This window comes from Numenius arquata, chromosome 1, assembly GCF_964106895.1.
Source record: "Numenius arquata chromosome 1, bNumArq3.hap1.1, whole genome shotgun sequence".
Classification (NCBI taxonomy): domain Eukaryota; kingdom Metazoa; phylum Chordata; class Aves; order Charadriiformes; family Scolopacidae; genus Numenius; species Numenius arquata.
In genome coordinates this window covers 139,759,090-139,782,590 of record NC_133576.1, presented here as the reverse complement: position 1 = coordinate 139,782,590, position 23,501 = coordinate 139,759,090, and the positions used below count along the sequence as shown (strand labels likewise).

General features: G+C 55.6%; 3 protein-coding genes across 5 annotated transcripts in view; 1 reads left to right on the top strand and 2 right to left on the bottom strand.

Annotated features, from left to right (window-relative positions):
* FAM168A (family with sequence similarity 168 member A) overlaps nt 1-3,692 on the top strand; it is a 261,845-nt gene extending 258,153 nt beyond the window's left edge. The window contains exons 8-9 of one of the 3 annotated variants that reach the window (XM_074152155.1): nt 1,400-1,530; nt 3,394-3,692. In XM_074152155.1, coding sequence (XP_074008256.1) covers nt 1,400-1,512 — 113 coding nt within the window. In that variant the 3' untranslated portion in view covers nt 1,513-1,530; nt 3,394-3,692. Of the gene's footprint in view, nt 1-1,399; nt 1,531-3,393 lie in introns of those variants that run through there. The other 2 variants (XM_074152163.1, XM_074152148.1) reach the window with 2 other exon arrangements.
* Nucleotides 3,693-4,687: 995 nt separating this feature from the next.
* RELT (RELT TNF receptor) lies at nt 4,688-16,373 on the bottom strand. The gene is made up of 10 exons (XM_074150262.1): nt 16,329-16,373; nt 14,777-14,866; nt 14,521-14,693; nt 14,322-14,407; nt 13,820-14,062; nt 13,580-13,660; nt 13,407-13,491; nt 13,128-13,316; nt 12,915-13,038; nt 4,688-4,762 (listed from the first exon to the last, which is right to left on the bottom strand). Exons 1-10 carry the CDS (start codon nt 16,371-16,373, stop codon nt 4,688-4,690), a joined length of 1,191 nt encoding a protein of 396 aa, XP_074006363.1.
* A 4,667-nt stretch (nt 16,374-21,040) lies between these two features.
* ARHGEF17 (Rho guanine nucleotide exchange factor 17) overlaps nt 21,041-23,501 on the bottom strand; it is a 39,467-nt gene continuing 37,006 nt past the window's right edge. The window contains exons 21-22 of the mRNA XM_074152978.1: nt 22,520-22,762; nt 21,041-21,231 (exon numbers count right to left, since the gene is read on the bottom strand). Coding sequence (XP_074009079.1) covers nt 21,041-21,231; nt 22,520-22,762 — 434 coding nt within the window. The remainder of the gene's footprint in view (nt 21,232-22,519; nt 22,763-23,501) is intronic.

Below are 23,501 nucleotides of genomic sequence, written 5' to 3'. Positions count from 1 at the left end.
GGGGCTGTATTCTCCCTCCCCGAGTTTGCTGAAGGCACCGTGCAAATTCTCGCCTAAAATCCCTCTGTGTATCAGCAGCAGATTAAAAAAAAAAAAAAAAAAGAGGCTGCACCGGGCAAGTCCTGCTGCTTCATGGCTGGGAGGGGATCACTCCTGCTGCTGCATCCCAAAGCTCTCTGCTGGTATAAATTAAGCAGAAGAGCTCTGCTGCCTTCTGCCTTTCACAGAAAGAGTGGTCGGGCGTTGGAACAGGCTGCCCAGGGAGGGGGTTGAGTCACCATCCCTGGATGTGTTTAAGAGCCGTTTAGATGTGGTGTTGGGGGATATGGTATAGGGGAGAACTTTGTAGAGTAGGGTAGATGGTTGGACTCGATGATCCCAAGGGTCTCTTCCAACCTGGATGATTCTATGATTCTATGATTCTTAATTTTCCCTGGGAGGTCTGGGATGTTTATCTCGTCTCCTTTTGCAGCCCTCATCCCTTCCAGTTTGGTCCTTAAATGTTTCAGATCCCTGCAGTGATCTGCTGCTGCAATTTAGCCCGGTGCCTTCAGCAGGTGGAGGATGTCAGCAGGTTAGTGGGTAGTTCTGCTGCTGGTCTTTAGGGACAAGCAAAAAATGGGAAAAAGGTGAGTTAAGGGCAGAAAATAGCATGGAAAATATGCTACAGCTTCAGATGGGTTTATTCTGTTCATGGAACCACATGAGTCATGGAATCATGGAATCATAGAATGGTTCAGGTTGGAAGGCACCTTAAAGATCATCCAGTTCCACCCCCTGCCATGGGCAAGGAAACCTCCCACCAGACCAGGTTGCTCCAAGCCCTGTCCAGCCTGGCCTTGAACCCCTCCAGGGATGGGGCAGCCACAGCTTCTCTGGGCAACCTGGGCCAGGCTCTCACCACCCTCACAGCAAAGATACAGATATTCCTATATCCAAAGATATAGCTATTCCTAATATCTAACCTAAATATCCCCTCTTTCAGTTTAAAACTGTTCCCCCTCCTCCTATGGCTCCCCTCCCTCATCAAGAGTCCCTCCCCAGCTTTCCTGGAGCCCCTTGAGGGACTGGAAGGGGCTCCAAGGTCTCCCCGGAGCCTTCTCTTCTCCAGGCTGAACCCCCCCCAACTCTCTCAGCCTGTCCTCCCAGCAGAGGGGCTCCAGCCCTCCCAGCATCTCCGTGGCCTCCTCTGGCCCTGCTCCAACAGGTCCATATGCTGAGTCAAACGCCTTCGATTCGGGTGTCACGAGTGGAATAATATTTGGGAGAACTGAGGAAGAATAGAAGCAGCCGATGCTGTGCCTGCCTCTCGGATGCGGTCTGCAGCCCCAAACCCTCAGGGTACCGCTCCCCTGACGGGCCTCTCCTCCTTGCTAAATATCTCTCTGTGCTGTTGCAGGAACCTTGTTGACCACCCCACAACACACCGCCATCGGAGCACATCCAGTTTCCGTGCCAACGTACAGGGCTCAAGGAACCCCCACCTACAGCTACGTACCTCCACACTGGTAATCCCACTGGCCAATTCATGTAAGTGCCGCCTTCGCGGGTCTTGCTCTTGTCCTTGTCCATTAATTAGCCACTGAGCACTGCCATCGCTCCTCTCCTTCCTCCAAAGCTGCTGAACCCCTTTGTCTGGGCGACGCTTTGACTCCACATCTTGCTGCTCGGTGCGTGCAAGGCTTTACCAGTGACCTCAGTGGCATCGAGTCAGCCTGATTTTCATGCTTTAGGGTTTTGGATGCATCATGCGCTTTCACAGAATCACAGAATGGTTCGGGTTGGAAGGGACCTTAAAGACCATCTTGTTCCAACCCCCTACCCTGGGCAGGGACACCTCCAACCAGACCAGGTTGCTCAAAGCCCCCTCCAACCTGGCCTTGAACCCCTCCAGGGATGGGGCAGCCACAGCTTCCCTGGGCAACCTGGGCCAGGCTCTCACCACCCTCACAGCAAAGAAGTTCTTCCCCACATCTCATCTCAATCTCCCCTCTTTCATTTTAAAACTCTTCCTTCCATGTCCTATCCCTAAAATCCTTCATAAGGAGTCCCTCCCCAGCTTTCATGTCACTCAAATACGGGTTTTTTTCCTGCTAAAACGTGCTGGGAGATCATCCTGTTCATTGACACCGGGATTACATGCAGCTGCCTGCACCCTGCCTGCAGGATCCTGTCCTGCTCAGGATCCCAGAAATCCCGGCTGCTGGTTTAAACGCCCTCCGCGCGTTGCCAGAGCCCTTGGTCCATCATACCCAATTAACAGGCAACAGAGCTGATGGGAACACATGATGCTGCACGAGGAAGCAGCCGAGATCCCATCCAGCCCAGGGGGGTTATCTGCAATCTCTCCTTGCTCCATACATTACGCTGGGCTAATCTTGCCCAGCAAAAATTGTTGTGCAGTTAGCAGAGAGCTAAAAATTTGCATATTTTTAACCCGGCGTGTTGGATGCCACCATCAAGCTGCTGCTTTCTCAGCTCTGTGCCCCCAAAAAAATGCCCGCAGAGCGGTGCGAGGGATGCTTAAATCCCAAATGCATCGACTATATGTGCTGCACGTGGTACAGAGGAGAGAACAGCCCGGTCTGATCACATCATCACAGAATGATATGGGGTTGGAAGGGACCTCTGGAGATCATCTAGTCCAACCCTCTGCCAAAGCAGATCCACCCAGAGCAGGTTGCGCAGGAACGTGTCCAGGTGGGGTTTGAATGTCTCCAGAGAAGGAGAGTCCACCACCTCTCTGGGCAGCCTCTTCCAGGGCTCTGCCACCCTCAAAGTGAAGAAGTTCCTCCTCATGTTTAGATGGAACTTCTTATGTCCAAGTTTGTGCCCGTTACCTCTTGTCCTGTCACTGGGCACCACTGAAAAAAGCCTGGCCCCATCCTCCTGACACCCACCCTTGAAGTATTTATAGGTGTTGATCAGATCCCCCCTCAGTCTTCTCTTCTCCAGACTAAAAAGCCCCAAGTCCCTCAGCCTTTCCTCGTAAGAGAGGTGTTCTAGGCCCTTCATCATCTTTGCTGTACTCTCTCCAGCAGTTCCCTGTCCTTCTTGAACTGGGGAGCCCAGAACTGATCCCAGTGCTCCAGCTGTGGCCTCCCCAGGGCAGAGCAGAGGTGGAGGATGACCTCCCTCCACCTGCTGGCCACATTCTTCTTAACACCCCCCAGGATGCTATTGGCCTTCTTGGCCACAAGGGCACATTGTTGGCTCATGGTCATCCTGTTGTCCACCAGGACTCCCAGGTCTTTTTCCTCCCTCAGAGCTGCTCTCCAGCAGGTCACCCCCAACCTGTCCTGGTCCATGGGATTATTCCTCCCCAGGTGCAGCACCCTACCTGCACCGCTTGCTTCTAACTCCTTATTTTTTAATACCTTTGCTCTCTTCCAGATCCGGAGTCAAACATTGTATGCAACTACACAAGTCTTACATCGGTGCTGCGGCCGCTGTACTGCAGCACCTCGTCTGTTTGCAAGAACAAAAGAAAAAAACAACAAAAAAAAAAAAGTGCAAGGGTCACTTTATGCATTCTTTAGTGGTTTTTGTAAAAGCTGCTTTTTCTAATCTTCTGCCTCTTCTTTTTTTTTTTTTTTTTTTTTTCCTCTCCCCCTTTCCTCCTCCCCAACCCACATAAATTGTGTAACACACATACTGACACTGAGCAATAGTAAAGTTCTCTCTTTGGTCCTATCATCCGAAAGCTCAGAATATTCACTTTTCCAGCATTGCCCAGCTGAGTGGCGCGAAGATCCCCCACTTCTCGTTCGTTTGGGTTCTTTTTTTCCTTATTTTTTTTCTGTTGTCGTTGTTGTTGACGAGAGCCTAGATTTTCGTTGGCTAGTAAGAGTGGTTGATGTTCAGGGTACTATGTGAAAAGCACAGCGCTGGTAGGCAGGCTTATTCCGATTTGGTTTGGGTATTTTTAGTTGAATAATATAAATTATTTAATCTTCCATAACATATTACAAGAAAATTGGTGTCTTCCAGATAGCTGTCGTGATAGATTATAAATGCATTATCTGCAGTGAAAATTCTGAACTCATCCCTTCTTTTGTAGGAGTAAGAGAATATAAATATAATTAGCGACGTAACACGCTTGTCTTAGGAAGTAGGAGGACTGGTCACCATCCGGTCTTTGGTCTGCTTTTTTCCAACTGGGCAAACGGACCTTGCGTGATGGGAAGAGAGCAGCGGAGAGACGCATGCCCTGGAAGCATCTCGCACCTCTTGAGAAAACCATAACGCTCCCCATCAGCCACATATTGGGGCTGTGCGAGGGAAAAGGCGGCTCCTTCCTTGCATGCAACCGTTTGCAGGCAGAGGTGTGCTGGGCGGCTGGTGAAGAAAGCAAAGAGATGTCCAAGGGTTGGTTCTAAGAGCTTCTCCAGGTCCAGGGGTTGGTCTGAAGAGCTTCTCCAGGTCCAAGAGTTGGTCTGAAGAGCTTCTCTAGATCTAGGGGTTGGTCTGAAGAGCTTCTCCAGGTTCAAGGGTTGGTCTGAAAAGCTTCTTCAGGTCCAGGGGTTGGTCTGAAGAGCTTCTCCAGAATCTGGTGGTGTGGGGAAAGAGGGTGGCTGGTCAATGGAGAAGAGTCTCTGAGGCAGGGCAAGGGAGAAAGACGGGTGGCTTCACCTTGCATCCACACTTTTGGCAGGGCTGAGACCAAACCACGATGCCTCCATGGTGATTAAGGTGGCACCCCGTTCTTTGCGTTACAGCTGGGCTTGGAGACTCGGGACAAACGTTCATCCAGGCACAAATCCTGGAAAGACAGAGAAAGGCTGGAGAGGAGAATGATGTCCAGCTGCTCTGCTGGTGAGCATGGAGAAGCAGGGGGAAGAGGAAAGCAATAGCAATAAACATGTCGCCTTCCTCATGGAAGGTACCTGAGAAAAGGTGAGAGCAAGGAACGTGATCCACAGTTGACTCGGACCAGGCTGGGAGACAATGGGCCTGCAGAGGCTGTGGGTTTTGAGGTTGTTTCGGGGGGTTTTGGCTTACCCAAGGGCACGAGGACATGAAGCCGACCACAGCCAGTGACATCCCACCTCGAGGTGTCCAAGTAGAGCAATAAGTTGTCTCGAGGGCAGCAATGAGAGTGTTCATTTGCAGACAACGCTTGCGGCCAGTTTGAGTTATTTTGAAGTCCTTATCCCTAAACCCAGCATAGAAACAAGGTTTTTCTTCTTTTTTCTTTTTTTTCCCTAAGAGAAAAAAACATCGTTGGGTTTTGATGTTTCCCTCAAGCGTGCCAAAAGAGTTGCATTCACACTGAGATGTTTGCAACTCTCATGTCTCCTGGGCTCCGAGGTTCTCACAGCGGGCCAAATCCAGAGCCTTTAAAGAAGTCAGGTTAGGAGATGTGTGGATGGGAATCCCTCCTGGTACTGCTTGGTGTGGGTTTCCACCCCATGTGTGGTGTTGAGTTAATGCCCAGATATCTCTCTTGGTTGCCCTACTTTGGTCATGCCTGGATCGCATCTCCAGATGGAGGTGAGGGCAGTGAGGACCAGCTCTGGAGGGTCACCTTGACCAGGACATGGTGGTGTAGACGTCAGACTGGAGGGTCTTTCAGAAGACCAAAGTGACAGGTTGTTGACATCTGGGTGAGACCTCCTTGCTCTTGGTGATATCTCCAGCTTGGCTTCTGCTGCCATTGGGAGGAGCTACTGGAGCTCCTTCCCATGAACGTGGTCCAGATGGGGAGACACAAGCTTAGGGACCCAAGAGGACTTTTCTTACCCCTGATTGGTCCTGGGTGATCTGTCAGGTCAGGTGTTGGCGCCAACACTTCTGTTTGGGCGTCGTTTGGCTGGTTCTGATGGTTTTAAAGGAAATCTAGCAAAGCTTTGGTTGACCTTCCCAACCTTAAGGGGAACAAAGTGGATGAAGACTGGACACCAGTGCTGTGGGGTGGGGAAGGGGGATTTCTCATGCGTAGTACTTTGGGTTGCACTTTGAGTTTGTATAAAAGGAAAAGAGAAAAAGAGGGAAAAAAAAAAAAGAGTAAATAATCAGAGGGTTGCCCTGTTGAACTTGGCGAAGCCAAGGGTTAGCACGTAAAGAGACATTTGGAAATATCAACACTTCATCGTCCCTCCACTGTTTGTAGCACGTTACAGTTAAACCTGGGCCAAAAACACCCAACCCCAATAGATCACAGGATTTGAAGACCTCTCAAATATCCTTTTTTGGCTCTCACTGTTGACTTCACGTTACGTATCAGCATTAAAACACATAGACTAGAGTAAGTTCTTGCCAATGTAACGGCACGGTGACTTGCAGGGTCCAAGAAGCTTCATTATCACAGCCCGGGCTCTGCAGAGGAGGATCTTTCCCAGCAGATCTCCACCAGCAGACATCATCCTACCACTGGCCGAGGCATCCTTCACCCTTAACCACATTAGGAACCACTGCTGAATTGTTGGCCCATGGCCAGAAGGAGATGCTTTCTCTGGCAAGGAAAGAAAACGCTAAGGTGGTGTAGAAAGCTCCAAGGGCTGAGCATGGAGGATCACCCGGAGTTACCACTAATGAGAGCTGACATGGGGTGGTTTAGCTTTAATTCCTTTGTTTGGATCAGTAGTAGATCTGATGCTCCTCATCCCATTATGCCTTGGCAGAAATACTCATTAACTCAACCAGGGTGTGAAAAGGTGAAATATTTGCCATCTGTTGGGTGAGAGGCTTTGACGAGCACATTTGGCAGGCGGTGTTGGGTTTAGGCTTGGACCACTGCACGGCTCCAGGGCCACCACGTGGCTCCAGGCTTGGGTAGCTCCTTCCCAAGGTGGCTTCATGGGGTCGTGGTGGTGGGGAGACGCTCCCTGCCGCCGTGTGGGGATGTGGGGCTTGATGCCTGCTCCCCCCCCAGCTCATGCCAGCAGTGACCTGCAGCCCTGGAGGGACATGTTTTTTTTGATAGATAGAAGGACGGGAGGAAAGCCCATGATCCCAAGCTCTTTCCTTGGCCAAGTCATGGCTTAAAGTGAAGGTTCTGGGGAGGTCACGGGGGGGGGACTCCCTTGCGGTGGGGACACAGATGAGGGCCACCAGCTTCTCAAATGTTTTCACTCCAACAAATCTTTGCCCACGTTGGTTAAGGAAAAGGCCTTCCCGTGGTAAAGGATCCCAGCCGGCGTTAGCAGGGAAGAGCGGGAGGGGTTAAACCATCCTTAGCGGGGCAGCCCAGTGTCTCCCAGATTAAAATTCCAGCTAAGGAGGAAGGAAGATAACTCTCAAACCGCTGCTATGACCATTAACCCATCCCTGCCGTTATCTTTGCTTTAAAACACGAGCTGTAATGCAAGATTTTGGGGGGGGGGGGGGGGGGGGAGGGAAGGGCATATTAATAGTGGTGGTGGTCCCCAACCCACACGAGCCCCTCGGAGCCTGTCCCCATCACGCCTCCAAGTGGCTGAACCCTCCGGGCAAGGATTTGCTCCTGTATTTTAGGAAGAATAATAACCCGTCCCAGCTTTTTGCAGTTTCAAGGTGTAATTGCCACAGAGTGTTATTTAAGGGGCTTGTTTTAATGATGGATGTTTTCCTGGGTGTCAGGTTTTCCCCCGGCCATCCCGCTGAATCCCATCCTTCCCAGAGAGAGCCTCCCCGCTCCCTCTTTGCCATCCCCTTCAGCATCCCTGCGGATGCATCCCTGCGGGGGGGGGGGGGGGGTTGGGATGATGTGGTCCAGCCGGAGGGTGTGAAACTGGGGAGAAAAACCACAATTTGGGGGGGGAGGGGGTATTTTTTATAGGAAAACCCAACCAGCCGACAATAGCAATAAAAGCCGCTGGATACCCATAAATCCAGGGTTTGGGGTTGTTTATTTTTCCCTAAATTGTCAATATTTTCACTCCCTCCGAGCATCTGTCGTCCCCAAAACATGGTGACCCTCTGCCCATCTTCCCTTTGCTTCGCAGCAAGCGCTGGGCTGTCGGCAGGATCAGCCTCTGGATGGTTTCTCTGCCGTGTGCTAGCATTCCCATAGGGAAAAAAAGGGAAAATAAAGCCTGTTCAGGAGCTTGGGAGGAAGGAGAGCTTGGAAAAGGTGTTTTTCTGGCGTGTTGCACCGTGGCACTTAAGAGATTCCTTAGTAATCGGGTAAAATAGCCTGTTACGGGGATGTTTGCAAAGCAGGAATAGCAAAATCCGTGGTTTAACGGCAGCTATTCCCGGTTGGAAATGCTCAGTTGTGCTGTTTGTAGGGAAAAAAAAAAAATCCTGTTGCAACGCTGCATCTTCCTGAAGGGCTGGAACTGGAGGAACTGGGATTTTCCCGGCGCAAAGCAGGGTCAGGATGAGGGACTGGCTGGGGAGGGATCCGCAGGGTCGGGAAGGCACGGGGAGGAAGGGAAAACGAGGCAGCGGGATGCAGGATCCCATCCAAACCCTCCCGTCCCCATAGCACGGAGCAAACCCACCCCTTTTTCTCTGTAATTAATTTTTTAATTCATTTCGACCGCCAGACCAGCTCGTTTTTTGGGGGTTTTTTGGGGTTTTTTGGGTTTTTTTTTTTTTTTAATATTATTGGACTCTCAAGCAAAAATAAATATACAAAAAAAAAAAAAAAAGACCAAGAAAAAAAAATTGAAAACCAAGAGTAACCGTGTCTTCCAAGTCTAAGTCTCCAAGGTGTGTAGGCAACGTGGCCTTGAGCTGATGCCCTGGGAAGCCCCACAGCCTGGGTTTGTCCAGCTGAAGTGTAAATTTGGGTTGTTTTCCCCCCCCCCCCCAGCCCCCCCCGCCACCCCATCCCACCCTCAGTTTGTTTTCTGTTCTGGTTTTTGGTTCTGAAGATCAGGTCGTGATCTCCCTGACAGATTTCAGCCAAGAGTTTGTAACTGTATGATATTTACTGTAAGATGTAGAACATTCGATAACTATTAAAATGTTTCCAAAAAAAAAAAAAAAAAAAATAAATAAAAGAACCCGAGGGGGTTTGGTGGTTGGTTTTTTGGCGCAGTGACACGGTGGAGAAGTGAACAGGACCGGCCATAAATCCGTTTCTAGGTTGGTGGTGGAGCATGAAGGTCTCCAACTCAACCTTGGGTGGGTTGTCCCACCGACCTCGACATGGCCAAGCCAATGTGATCCTATAGAAACAGCTCCTATGGGAAGTGTAGTGTGGGATCTTCACGGCGAGAAGAGCATCACCGCCACGTTCTCCCGGGCTGATTGAGACTTCGGAGAGAGGAGATGTGGATGCAGGAAACCAGCTTTGGCCAGAGCAACCCATGCCCTAGTTGGGTTGTTGGTAAGGTGGGAGTTGTCCCATGAGCCTGAGACTGTCATTAGCCTGTGATGTTGAGCGTTGGCACCTGGTGATGGAGGGAAATCAAGAGCTCATGATGGTCCTGGAGAGCCTTCCGTTCAACACACCCAGAAGGAGGTGACCATGGAATAGCATCCTGGCTGCATGATGTCCTCCGTTGCATGGTGCCTCCAATGGAGCTATGCTCCAGCATTGCAGCTCCTGGAGATGCTCTCCATCAAGCCACCACATCATGGCCACCACCAGCAGTGTTGCAGCTTCTGGAGATGCTCTCCAGGCCACCACACCATAGCCACCACCAGCAGTAAGTTTTATGTCTTCTGGAGATGCTCTCCATTAGGCAACCACTGGACCTCAGGGACGGGGAATCCTTCTCACCAGCTGGTCAAGACATTGGATTTGCTGTGCTGCTGGTGGACAATTTGGTGGCAGGAGCAGAAGCCAAGCTGCCACCTCCAGAGCTTCATGGCACCGAGTGGGACACCTTTCACATGATCCCCAAAGTCCTCCATCTCCTCCCATGGGGTCTTTGTGGGTCTCACTGTCTTCCAGAAGCAGCCCCCAGGCCAGGTGTCAGCTGTGGAGGACAAGGGATGGACCACATCTTTGGGTGAGGCTGGACTGCACCCTCTGCATCACCAAAGGTGGCAGAAGCCACTCAAGTGTCACTCCCTGGGCCAAGGTCCATGGTGGCTGTCACTACCCAGGGACATCCCATGTTGGAGGGGACAACTCCTCCTGCTACAGGCTGCCACCCATGTTGTCCCCACACCCCCAGGTGTCCCCACCCGCTGCAGCTGGTCCAGGCCCCCCATAAGGATGCTGAGGTCCTGCAGGATTGGGCCGTGGGCTAAGCAGGGGCAAGGTGTCCTTAAATGGCTGGGGACAGCCCAGGGTGATGGGAACTGGAGGGGACACGGTGTCTGGGATGGCTCCTGAGGGTGCTGGGCAGGGACGGGGGGGCTGCAGTGAGCACTGACCATCACTGTCACGAGCTGGGCGGTCTCAGCTGGGCAGAGGTGAAGGCAGGGCAGGCAGATGCTGTGGCTACAGGGCCAGGACACGGGGTGGCCGTGTGGCCCCATGGGCTAGCAGGCTGTGACCGGCCGCGGCGGGGGGGCAGCGCCCAGGGTGGTGGGCACCCATGTGTCCAGCTCTGGGTGTGTGTGGGGGGGGGGTGGCAAGAAGGGGGGGGTATACATGTATGTGCATACGTGTGTGCACACTTACAGAGCTCCACATGCAAGTATGGGTGTGCTTGCATGCATATGTGACTGCATACATGTGTGTGCACGTACATACATGTATGTGTGCAGAGGTAGGCTTGCATGTGTGTTTATGCACATGTCTGCACGTATGTTTGCACGTGCAGACATGTGTGAATGGGTGTCATGTGCACGTCTGCACGTTTATGCACTTACAGAGCTCCATGTGCAAGTGTGGGTGTGTTTGCACACATGTGTGATCTCATACATGTATGTACATGTATATACATGCATGTGCCTGTGTGTATGTGTGCAGAGGTGGGTTTGCATGTGTACATGCACATGTTCATACATGTTTATATGTTCAGCAGTGTGTGAATGGATGCCGCATGAACACTTACAGAGCTCCAGCTGCATGTTTGCACGACTGCATACATGTATGTGCATGTACATATGTGTATGTATGTGCGCGGAGGTGGGTTTGCACGTGCATTTATGCATGTGTTCATCTGTGCATGTGCAGTGGTGTGTGAACAGGCGCATGTGTGCACATGTGTATGCACACTTACAAAGCTCCATGTGCAAGTGTGTGTCTGTTTGCATGCATGTGTGACTGTATACATGTGTGTGCATGTACCTAGGTGCATGTGCACGTGTATATGTGCAGAGATGGGTTTGCATGTGCACTTACGCAAATATACATCCATATATATGTGTATGTGCACATTGAGCAGTGTGTGAACACGTACACGTGTGCACATCTATGTGCACATGCATGTGCATGCACTCTTACAGAACTCCACATGCATGTGTGGGTATGGTTGCATGCGAGTGTTACTGTAAACATGTGTACACGTGTGGGGTGTGTGTGCAGATGGGTTTGCACATGCACATGTTCGTGTGCACATGCAGCAGTGTTCACTCAGGTGTCAGGCACATGTCTCTATGTGTGTGTGTGTGCATATGCATGCACACTTACAGAGCTCCATGTGCAAGCGTGGATGTGTGTGAGACTGCACACATGTGTGTACATGTACATATGTGCATGTGCACACATGCAGAGGTGGGTTTGTATGTGCACACGTTCATCCCTGCATACATTTGCACATGCAGAGGTGTGTGAACAGGTGTCACGTGCACATCTGTGTGTGCACATGCTTATAGAGTGTCATGTGTAGGACTGCATACATATGTGTGCATGTCCATATGTGTATACATGCAAATGTGGGTTTGCACATGCGTTTGTGCACCTTTGTCTGCGCACGTGTGTGTAGATGTGCAGCAGCGCGTGAACGGGTGCATGTGTGCACACCTCTGTGTGTGTATGCGCATGTATGTACACACGGAGCTCCAGGTGTGTGTTTGCACGCGTGTGTAACTGCACACGTGTGTATGTGTGCAGAGGTGGGTTTCCCTGTGTTCATCCGTGCAGAGGTGGGCATGCGTGTGCAGCGACGTGCACACGTCTATACATGTGTATGTGCATTTGCACACGCATTTCCATGCACGGGCGCTCATGGCTGCTAGCGTGGCCTGCGGCGGGGGGGGGGGTGGGGGGGGCGTGTGTGTGAGGGCACGTGCGCCCGTGCAGCTGCCCGTGAGTCACACAGGAGCCCCCACCCCCCCCCCCCCACCCCCGGGTCGTGTCACCCCGTGCCAGGCCCTGCCACGAGCCCGCAGCACCCTGCGGCGTGTGACACATCCCCCCCCCCCATCCTGCCTCAGTGTCCCCTCCGTGTGTCCCAGCTTACACACAGCTATAGGGGTGGGTGTGTATAGGTGCGTGCACATATGTAAGTGCACAGACGCACATGTGTAGCCTTTTGTGCATATATGGGCTTATGACTATACGTGCAAATGTATGCAAATATGCTGTATAGGGATGCATGGGCATTTGCATATGTGTTTTTAGCATGCTGGGGGAGTATCGAGGGGGATATGGGGGGGGGATATGGGGGGGATGTAGGAGGGGGATGTAGGGGGGGGGAATGTAGGGGGGGGGGGATGTAGGGGTAGCCGCGTGTGAGTGTTCAGATACATAGGGGACAGGGGTATGTTAAAGCACCCGCTGCTGCAGGGCACCCCAGCTCCATGCAACTGCAGCACCCCCCCGCCCCCCCCCCCCCCCCCCAACCAGCACCCACCCCTGCACCCCCAGCAGCACCCACTCCACAACCCCCTATAGCATCTTTGGGGGGGTGGGGGGTGTGTGTGTGAAGGACTCAGCAAACCCCTTCAGGCTTTTAAGCCCCCCCCCCCCCGCCCCCAACACCTCTAGCCTTACACGTCACCAGCTGCCCTCATTAGGTTTCAGAGTTAACACCCCACCCTCCAGCCTCCTGAAGCCCCCCTTTTTTTTTTTTCCCCAGGAAGACAACCCCCCCCCCCCCCACCAGGGGGTCCCCTCCATCCTTCCTCTGCACCCCCCTCACCTCGGGGGGGCCATCGGTGCTTTTCAACCACGAGGGCCGCATCCCGCTACCGGCAGGGAGGGGACCACGGGGGGTTTCGCCCCCCACTTCGCTCCTCATCTCGGGAATCCGGGACACCCGAAACCTGTTGGAGTGGGGAGGGTGTCACATCAGCCTGTCCCCACCCTGGGGAGGTGGGGGGGGGAACACGCCGGGGATGGGGTCACCACTTACCTGCCAACAGAGAGGATGGTGACCTCACCGGGGCGACCTCCGGTTTTGGGGACCTTGGTGGCACTGAGCGATGGCAACACCTCGGGCCACTTCTTCTGGCTGCAGCGGGCGCACGGGGCCGGCCCCTGCACCGTGTGGAGGTGCTGCTGGTGCCGGCAGGCTGGGGGAAACTGAGGCAGGAGGTGCAGCCTGGGGGCGGGGGGAGAGATGCCATCACCATGGGGTTAGTCCCACCATGGGGGGGGGGGGGTCCTCGGTGCCGCCTTGGGGAGGTCTTACTTATTCGGGGGGGTGCAGCCCGGTGGTGGCATCGCCTGTTGGCCATGATGCTCCTTCAGCAGCTCCTCCAGCGCCGCGGCATTTTCTATGGGTGGGGGGGACACTGAGGAGGAGGTCACAGGGGTCTGGCCTGTGTCACCCCCCCCCCCCCCACCCAGGGACCCCCCTCTGACCTTTCTTCTCAGTGATCAACCGCACCAGCACCCCGATGGTGTCCTCATTGGGGTCCTCCAGCTGGTAGATGGAGCTGGGACCTGGAGGCAGAAGTTGGGGGGACTCAGTGATGGGGGATAAACTCCACCAAGGGGGGAGATGCCTGGGACAATGAGGACCAGAAGCCATGGGGACGGGCTGAGAGAGGTGGGATGGGTGTGGGATCACCAGAAGGTGCCTGTGGCACAACCGGGACTCACCATTGCCACCAGGCTGGGGGTCCTTGCTGGCAGTGCAGTGGTAACCCTTCTTCTTCAGCAGGTTGCAGACCAGGATGCCCAACAATCCCATGGCACAGAAGACCGGGACGATGGTCAGCACGGCTGCCTGCGCCGCCGCTGCCTCCTCCTCCTCCTCCTCTTCCTCACCCATCAGGGTCACCCGTGTCCCGTTGGTCCCCAGCCACCGGCCCGGTGTTTCGGGGCTGCGGGCTCGTCGCCGGCCTGAGGGGAGGCACGGGATCAGCCTCGGAAAAGAGCTTTTTTGGGATTAAATCCCATTTTTCCCCAGTAGCCCCACTGCAGGGTTGGCCCCCAGGGAAGCAGAAGCCATTTGTGTCACAAATGGAGACGTTCTCAGCTGCCACATCCCCACCCCCGATCTTGAGAGGGACACATCCTGCGGTGTCCCCAGGGCGACCGCTGGCACAAGCTCTTTCAGGACCCACGAAACTGGGGTGACACCTCCAGCCCGAGCACCCACCTGGGCACCCCGGGGTGCTGCGGGGAGCGGCGGCGCAGGGCAGGCACCGGCTCCGGGGCTCCCTCTCCCCTTCAGGTCTGTAAAACCTGTGGGGTGGGAGTGGGGGGGGGGTTCAGGATAGGGCCCACGAGTGACATCGGGGCTGGGGGTTTGCAGCATCCCCCCCCCCCCCCACCCCCCCACCCCGGGCTGGGCTCACCCCGGCAGGCAGGCTCCGCAGCGGCTGTCGGTCACCGCAGTCCCCGGGGCCAGCAGGATCCTGTTCCTGGCCCGGCAGTGGGTGTGAGCGGAGCAGGACACATCCCCTGGTGAGAAGGTGCCGGGGGGACAAGCTCGGCACGTCCCCACCGGACCCTGCACCGAGCCACAGGCCTGCATGGAGGGACGGGGAGGTGACGATGGCCAGATCCTGCACCGGATCCGTGCTGGATGTGCCAGGGGTGGGCACAGCTTACCCCGGTGGGCTCCTCTCCAGGTGGGCATCCTGGTGTCCCATGCTCTTGGGGACCACAGCTCCCGGCCCCCACGCTGGGTCCGCTCAGCACCTGCAGGAGAAGCAGAGAGGGATGCTCAGCACCAGCTGCTCTGGTTCTCCTGCTGCTCTGGGGCCTGTGATGGACAACACGGCAGAGGGGAACCCATCGCAAGCAACGTGATGGATGCAAAACTGTCACACGGACCATGGCAGATGGAAACCCATCGCCAGCAACATGATGGATGCAAACCCATGGTCTCCATCAACAACCCGGGTGAGGGGACAGAGTGTACCCTCAGCATGTTTGCTGGTGACACAATGACACAAAGCTGGGAGGAGCGGGTGACACACCAGAAGGCTGGGCCACCATCCAGCAAGACACAGACAGGCTGGAGAGTTGGGTGGAGAGGAACCTAAATGAAGTTCAGCAAGGGCAAGTGCATGGTCCTGCACCCGTGGAGGAATAACCCCATGGACCAGGACAGGTTGGGGGTGACCTGCTGGAGAGGAGCTCTGCAGAGAGGGACCTGGGAGTCCTGGTGGGCAATAAGTTGCCCATGAGCCAGCAATGTACCCTGGTGGCCAAGAAGGCCAATGGTCTCCTGGAGGCATTAAAAAGAGCATGGCCAGCAGGTGGAGGGAGGTCATCCTCCCCTTCTGCTCTGCCCTGGTGGGGCCCCATCTGGAGCACTGAGTCCAGTTCTGGGCCCCTCAGTTCCAGAAGGACAGGGAACTGCTGGAGGGAGTCCAGCAGAGAGGCTATGAAGATGATGAGGGACTGAAGCATCTCTCTGCTGAGGAAAGGCTGAGGGACCTGGGGCTGTTCAGCTGGAGAAGAGCAGACTGAGAAGGGACCTCATTGATGCTGAGCAAGAGCTAAAGGGCGAGGGGATGGGGCCAGACTCTTCTCAGTGGTGCCCGGGGACAGGACAAGAGGTAACGGGCACAAACTGGAACATGGGAAATTCCATCTAAACATGAGGAAAAACTTCTTTCCTGTGAGGGTGGCAGAGCCCTGGAAGAGGCTGCCCAGAGAGGTGGTGGAGTCTCCTTCTCTGGAGACATTCAAACCCCACCTGGGCACGTTCCTGTGCAACCTGCTCTGGGTGGACCTGCTTTGGCAGGGGGTTGGACTGGGTGGTCTCCAGAGGTCCCTGCCAATCCCCCCCAATTCTGTGATGGTACCCCGGGGTACCCAAAGGGTCCATCCCACGAGTATCTCCTGGACATGGAACCACACGGTGGCCCCGGGGGGAGCAGCGAGGGAGATGTCGCATTGCCTATCACCCCCTACCCTGGAAAACGCTTCGAGGAGGGAGAGAAAAGGAGGAGAAAGAACTATTTTTTTTGGAAAAAGAAACACCCTTGACCCAAAGTGAGCATCCCCTGGGGCTGCAAGTTTCTGGGTGAGAAACATTTTGGGCTGCCTGATTGTGGCTCCGGGGTGGTGATGCTGGGATGGGCTCGAGCATCGGAGGAGCCGAAAGCAGAGACTCAGAGGGATGGGATGGGAGGGACAAGGCCATACTCACCCCCAGGATGGTGACGAGCCACCAGCGCATCCCGCTTCTCTTCATCGCCGGGGGAGACCTGCCCAAGGGGGAGTACCAGGATCACCATCCATGGAAAATCCCAGTGGAGAAGCGATTTGGGAGCCCTGCTCCTCCCCGGTGGGATGCTCCAAGGCATCTGCCTAAATATCCCTGCAGCAGCGATCCTCCACCATCCCCCCCCAAAATTTTATCAGGGGTTTTATGGGATGCCCAGCATCACCCCCTTCCCTTGCAAATCCCAACTCCATCCCGAATCGGAGAGGGACCAACCCTGAAAGGAGCAGGGGAAGGAACAGATGATGCTAAAAACCACTAAATAAAGGTTTTTCCTGCTCCGGAGGAAATCCTTATGCATCTGCCGCAAGGAAATGAAGTCATTAAAAAAATAAATATATTTAAATAATAATAAAAAAACCTCAACCAACAAGCAAAACAAAATACGTTTCCTACAGGCTCATCCCCCCTCTTCAGGCTCAGCAATTAATTGTTAAAATTAAAATAAATGCTGACAGCACAGGGGAAGAGAGGAAAAAATAAATAATAACCCGGATCCAGCCTACGCCACCCGCATGGAAACTTCCCCGGTCGTCACGGTCCCGTGAGAGCTACGCCAGAGCTTCGTTACTGCCTTTGCCTGACGAGTTTCTGCTAATTAGTGGCCGGCATCAATGGTCTGAGATGCAGCTAATTACACGAGGGAGGGGGGATGCTGGGGGGCGAGCAGGGTAATTATAGGACACGACAGCATACCCCAAAATGAGCATCCTCCGTGCTCCAGTTCTTCCCAGTAGCTCCCAGTTAGGGAGCACCCCATCAGGGTGCCAGCATGAAGCCAACCAGCTCTTCTCCCCTCCTGGGGAGATGCACCCCCAAACCAAGAGCCACCAAGCCCCATCTTCACTAGCACCATCCGTGCCGAGCTGGGACCCCATGATTTTTGGGGGGGGCTGAGCCAGTTGCCACCATCACCCTGGCCAGCCCGAGCCCCACCACGTGCCACCTCCCCACCAAGCATCATCACAGGGTGATGGCATCCCATGGGGACACCTCCCAAATCACGCCAGGACTTGGGATGTGCCCCTAGATCATGGAAGGAGAGTGAAACCGATGCAAACCCCCCCGCCCTGTAATAAAACTCGAGTCTAAGCCTAAAATGAAGCATTTTAGTCCTTTGGGGCAGTGGTATTTAAGCCTTTTATAGCAGCACCTTAGGGACACCCAGAGATGTTTGGGGTGCTGCTCTGCTGGGGAAGGAGATGGGCAGGTCCCACCATGGCTGGGGGACCACAAGCCGTGGCCGGAGGATGCCACAGGCCGGCACAGCCCGGCACAGCCCACGTATCCCGGGTGCCAGAACATCCCAGCTCCTTATTTCAAGACAACCGGATTTAAATCCCACCAGGAACAGGGTTGGCCCCAGGTAAAATAGATCTGAGGCCAAGCTTAATCCAAAGATTAAGGATATCCCTTAGATGACGAAGGTCTGACATGGAGGAGGTACAAGAACCAGGAGGTGCCAGCTCCTGGTTGCCGCCAGCGCTTTGCCTGGTGACGGCCACCCCAGGACTCAGCACCCATTTTTGGGGGGCAGCTCGGGGACATCCCAGGTGGGGATGGGGGACGCAGGCACAAACCCACAGCCGGTGACGATGGGCTGCCCTGGCACAGGGGAGAGAAGCCCCGAAAAGCTCCTGGGTTGGACTAGATGATCTTTATGGTCCCTTCCAACTCTAAAAATTCAGTGAAAAAAAATTCAGTGAAAACTAAAACCAACATCATCCCGTCGTCCCCCCCCCTACCCCCCCCCCCAAGAACCAGAAGAAGCCAAAAAATCACCCCACCGGCTGCTTTTTGGGGACACCCCAACTTCCACCGGCCCCAGACCCCGCTTGGCCAGTGCATCGATGCAAACACACTGGGGAAGGCAACTGGGTTTCCGTACCTCCCCCCCCCCCCCCCCCAAATCCCACAAGCCTTTTATTCCCTCTTCTTAATACGGTAATCCAAGGCTGCCCGCCGCCGGGATTCCAGCGAGGACTTCCCCTCCCTATGGGGGAAGAGGATTTCAGCCGATGGCTCCTGCAGATAAACGGGGGGGGGGAGGAAAAAAAAAAAGGAGCAACTGTTCTGGAACACTTTGGGGAACAGCTCTTTGGAAGCAGCTTGGGACAAGAGGAGGGATTGTCCGGCAGACGGAGCAAAATTCAGCCTTATCGCATCCCCCTGGGCCCCATCGGAACCGGGGCTCTGTTGCGGGAATAAGCGAAGCCTCGCAAAAAAATTCCAGGATGAAAGTCAAACCATCCCAGGGACATCGCTGGGACGCAATTCCCAGGCAGGGGGAGGCTCCAGCCCTATTTTTGGGGCGCAGCCCCTCACCGCAGTGTCCCGGCTGATGCAGGGATTTGGCCGGGAGCCCTGTGATTTTCCAGCTCCGGCAAAAAAGATTAATAAAAAAAAAAATCAATCCCGACACATTTCCCCTCTCTTTTTCCAGGCAGCAGCTGCCGAATTTTCCTTAACCTACTTTTTGCCCCCCCCCCCCCCCTTTATTTTAACCTACATTCGCTCTGCAGCAGCCGGAGCCAGCACCGCGGGGGAGGTGGGGGGGGGTGGGGGGTGGGGTGGTTCTCCAACTTCAAGCAGCACCAAGGTGAAGCTCCCACCCCCCAAACACCCCGCTTAGGGATAAGGTCAAAGCGATAAACACCCCCCTTTCCCTCCCCCCCCCATCCTTTTTTACATTGCACCCCAAAAAGCGCACACACCCCCCTTACCCAACCCGAAACTGCAGCAACCCCCAAACCCGGAGGAAATAACCGATTACGGTGAAGTGACCCGAGGCTCCCCCCAGCTTGGAATGGGGGACACCCCCCCCCCCCCCCCGAGCCCCCCTTTCTAGGGGGGAGCCCAGCCGGAGTTTTTTCCCACCCACCCCCCCTTTTACCTGCTCCCCTCGGGGCCGCCCCGCCGAGCGCGCCTGCTCCTTATGAATGAACCCGCCGCCGCGCTTACTCCTCCACGCCCCGCCCCTTTTCCCTACGTCACACGGCCGGGCCACGCCCCCCCCCCTCGCCACGCCTCCCTCCCTCCCTCCCTCCCTCCCTCCCTCCCTCCCTCCCTCCCCGCCGCGGACAGCGCCACCTGCCGGGCGCGGCGGGACCTGCCGGGGGGTGTGTGTGTGTGTGTGTGTGTGGGATTTGGAGGGTTTATTCCACCCACGGAGAGGGTTTTTTTTTTTGGGGGGGAGAACGGGTAAAAATAACACCGTGGGTGGGTTTTTACCTCCCGAGCGTCGCCCGCTTCCCACCCGAGGTGAAGGACGAGACCACGCCGGCTTCGTTCTGACACGGGTGACCTTTAATGACAGGGAGCTCCCCCCCCCCCCCCCCCCCCCAATGCCACCCCTCCCCCTTCCCAAATATCCCAAAATAGCCTCATTATCCCAATTATAACATCCTCACTGATGGACAGACGGACGTGGGAGGGCAGCGCCCTACGGGCTGCGGGGGGGATGGGGACACCCTGGTTCATCCCTGCCACCGGCTCGTTGTCACCTCTCCCATGGGGACAACAGGGTGCCCTGGGCTGTGAGCACCGGCCTCGCCTGGACCCTGGGGTGAAAGCAGTAAAATGGGGGGGGGGGGCGAACGGCAAATGGGGGAGTTTGGTCCAGGAAAGCCTCGTTTTTAGGGTCCCCGTTGCCCTCACCCCAATTTAGGGGTGGGGGGACATCCCTGGTGCCCGGCAGGGGAAGGTGGAGCAGATGGTTGCTCTCATCAGAAGATGCTTTGAAGTCGGCAGCGCCTCCATCCCGCTCCCCAGGCTGTGAAATCCCATGAGAATCACCGAGATGGGGGTGGGAATCCCCCAGTTTCCTCCCCCTTTCCCCCCTCCCCTTCCTCAGCTCCCCCCCCCCCTCCCCCCCCCCCCCTCCACCAGCATCCCTGTGGGGTCCAGCTCCACCAGTGGGGTCCAGCTCTGCCTCGGGGCGATGAACCGGGAAGCTTTTCATCCCACAGCTCCAGAACAGAGATGTTAAGATGTGCCCGACCTCCTCCTCAGACCCCCTCCCCCAAATAAATAAGGATGTTTATATATATAATATATATATATTTAAAACAAACGAACAAACAAACAGAGCTATCTGGGTGCTGGCGATGGAGCGAGCGGGTTAGCGGGAGGCCCGGGGCGGGGGGGACACCACGGGCATATTGTCCCTGGGGTGGTCCCTCAGCGTGGCTGGGGGGTCCCGGGGGACGGGAGGGGGGGGTGACAGCGCCGTGACCCCCCCCCCCGCTCCGAAGCAGGCACACACAAAACCGGAGAGCAAGGCAGGTTCCTGTACGGCATCCTCCGGCCGGTCCCCAGGGATGCTCGTTAACGCCTTCCTCCTTCGTTAGCGCCTTCCCAAGCGAATGCATTCCCCCTCCCCCAATCTTCTCCGCACCCCAAAAGCGGTGTCATCGTCCCCCCCCCTCCCAGTCTGGTGCGATGGCTGGGGGGATGGTGGGGGGACTGGGGCTCATCCCCCCCAACCCCGAGCACACAGAGAGCAGCCGGGTTGGAGATGAGAGGCGCTGGGGCTGGGGGTGGTGGGGAGGGGGGTCGGGGACCCCCGCCTCTGCATACAGGGGGGCCAGCACCCCCCTTCTTCGCCAGGATGGCCCCGGGGGGGTGGCCACAGCCGTTCAGGCTCTCCAGAGGAGGAGGTGGTTGGTGCTGTCATCCCGGCCCACCGTCTCGCTGCTGCTGGTCAGGCGGAAATCCTCGTAGCCGTCCCCCCCGCTGATCACCAGCATCTTGGGTTTGGAGAGGGTGAGGGCGGGGGCGCGGGGCCGCGAGGGGTCTCGTTTCTCTGCCTCGCTTGGCTTCTCGGCCCCTGCCATGAGCAGAACCCCAATGTCCTGTCAGATGGCCCCCCATGGCTTCCCAGTTCCCCATCAGCAGCATCATCCAGAAGCATCATCCCACCGGCGTCATCCAAGCATCATCCCAGAAGCATCATCCCAGCAGAATCATCCCGGCAGAATCATCCCAGCATCATTCCAGCAGCATCATCCCAGCATCATTTCAGTATCTTCCCAGCATCCTCCCACCAGCATCCTCCCACCAGCATCACCCCAGCATCCTCCCACTAGCACCATCCCAGTATGACCCTTCCACCAGCATCCTCCCAGCATCATTCCAGTATCTTCCCAGCATCCTCCCACCAGCATCACCCCAGCATCCTCCCACTAGCACCATCCCAGTATGATCCTTCCACCAGCATCCTCCCAGCATCATCCCACCATCCTCCCACCAGCATTATCCTCCCACCAGCATCCTCCCAGCACCATTCCAACACCCTCCCAGCATCATCCTTCCACCACCATCCTCCCACCATCCTCCCACCAGCATCATCCTCCCACCAGCAAGCTCCCACCATCCTCCCAACTGCACCATCCCAGAATTATCCTCCCACCAGTATCCTCCCAATACCCTCCCAGCATCATCCTCCCAGCATCATCCTCCCACCAGCATCCCACCACCAGCATCCCACCACCAGCATCCCCTCAGCGTCTCCCCAGCGTCCTTCTACCAGCATCCTCCCAGCATGATTCCAGCATCACCCTCCCACCAGCATTCTCCCAGCATCATCCCAGTATCCTCCCAACAGCATCTTTCAAATGTCACCACCACTTTGCCAGGTGCTGTATCTTGGCCCCAAAAACTCCTCCCACCTCCAAGTAGCCCCTCGTACCCCAAATTAGTTCTTCTCCCCATATTAGCCCCTCCCACCCCAATTATCACTTCCCCCCCACACATCACCTTCTTCTCCCCATCCCACCCCTGACCTCAGAGCTGGGCTGGACGAAACTCAGCATATGGCTTTCTGGTGGCTTTTCCCCATGGGAATTAGGGTCTCCCAGGGAAATCTGGGGTCACTCGAGTGATGCCCCAAGCACTGGGGGTGGGGGGCGATTTAGCACCCAATTTCCTCCCCCTCTCCCACCCCTAGTTTTTCTCCCTGGATTTTAACAAGGCAAAGATGGAGCAGGGATGCTGACGACAACATTTCAAGGCTATTCCCGGTTATCCACCAGCAGGACAGCATTCCCAATAAAAAACACCCACTCCCCTCCACGAGCAGGTCAGGATTGGGCCCCCTCCCACATCATCCCACCTACCCGTTTCCCTCGGCAACGGGAAGAGGAGGTCGAAGCCGTCGGGCAGCTCAATGGCGGTGAGGAAGCGGACGTGGCCGGTGTGACCCTGGGAGAGCCCCACCAACGCCGGGGCCGCTTTGGCCGAGACGGCGAGGGTCAGCACCACCCCGGCGCTGGTCCCGATCCACAGCAGGTCCTTGCACACCAGGAGAGCCGTGATCCGCAGGCAGGCTGCCTTGTGCTGCCGGATAATGGCATCCGAGCCTGCCGAACATCCCAGCCATCAGCATCCCTCCCTGCCTGGCATGGGGCTGGCAACCCCACCAGTGCCACCGGTCTCCATTCCCAGCGGTATCTGGGGGATGTGGGACACAGGGAAGGGATCCCACAACCCCCCTGGCTGGTAAAAGGCACCCTTGGGTGCTGCCAGATTGGGCTGCCTGATTTCCCATGGGATTATGCAGCCACTCAGGGGCTGCTCTATTCCCACCTGGGATTATGAAGCCAGCCAGGGGATTCCCTATTACCCCATGGGATTATGCAGATGCCCAAGGGTTTCCCTATTTCCATGTGGGATTATGCAGCAATCCAAGGGATACCCTATTACCCCATGGGATTATGCAGCTGCCATGGGGCTGCCCTATTTCTACATGGGATTATGCAGCCACCCAGGGGCTGTCCTATCACCCCATGGAATTATGCAGCTACCCCAAGGGTTACCCTATTCCTACATGGGATTACGCACGTGCCCAGGGGTTGCCCTATTTCCATGTGGGATTATGCAGATGCCCAGGGACTGCCCGATTCCTGTGTAGGATTATGCACATCCCCATGGGCTGTTTTATTTCTGCATGGGATTATGAAGGAAACCAGGGGCTGCCCTATTTCCATGTGGGATTATGCAGATGCCCAGGGACTGCCCGATTCCTGTGTGGGATTATGCACATCCCCATGGGCTGTCTTATTTCTGCATGGGATTATGAAGGAACCCAGGGCCTTCCCT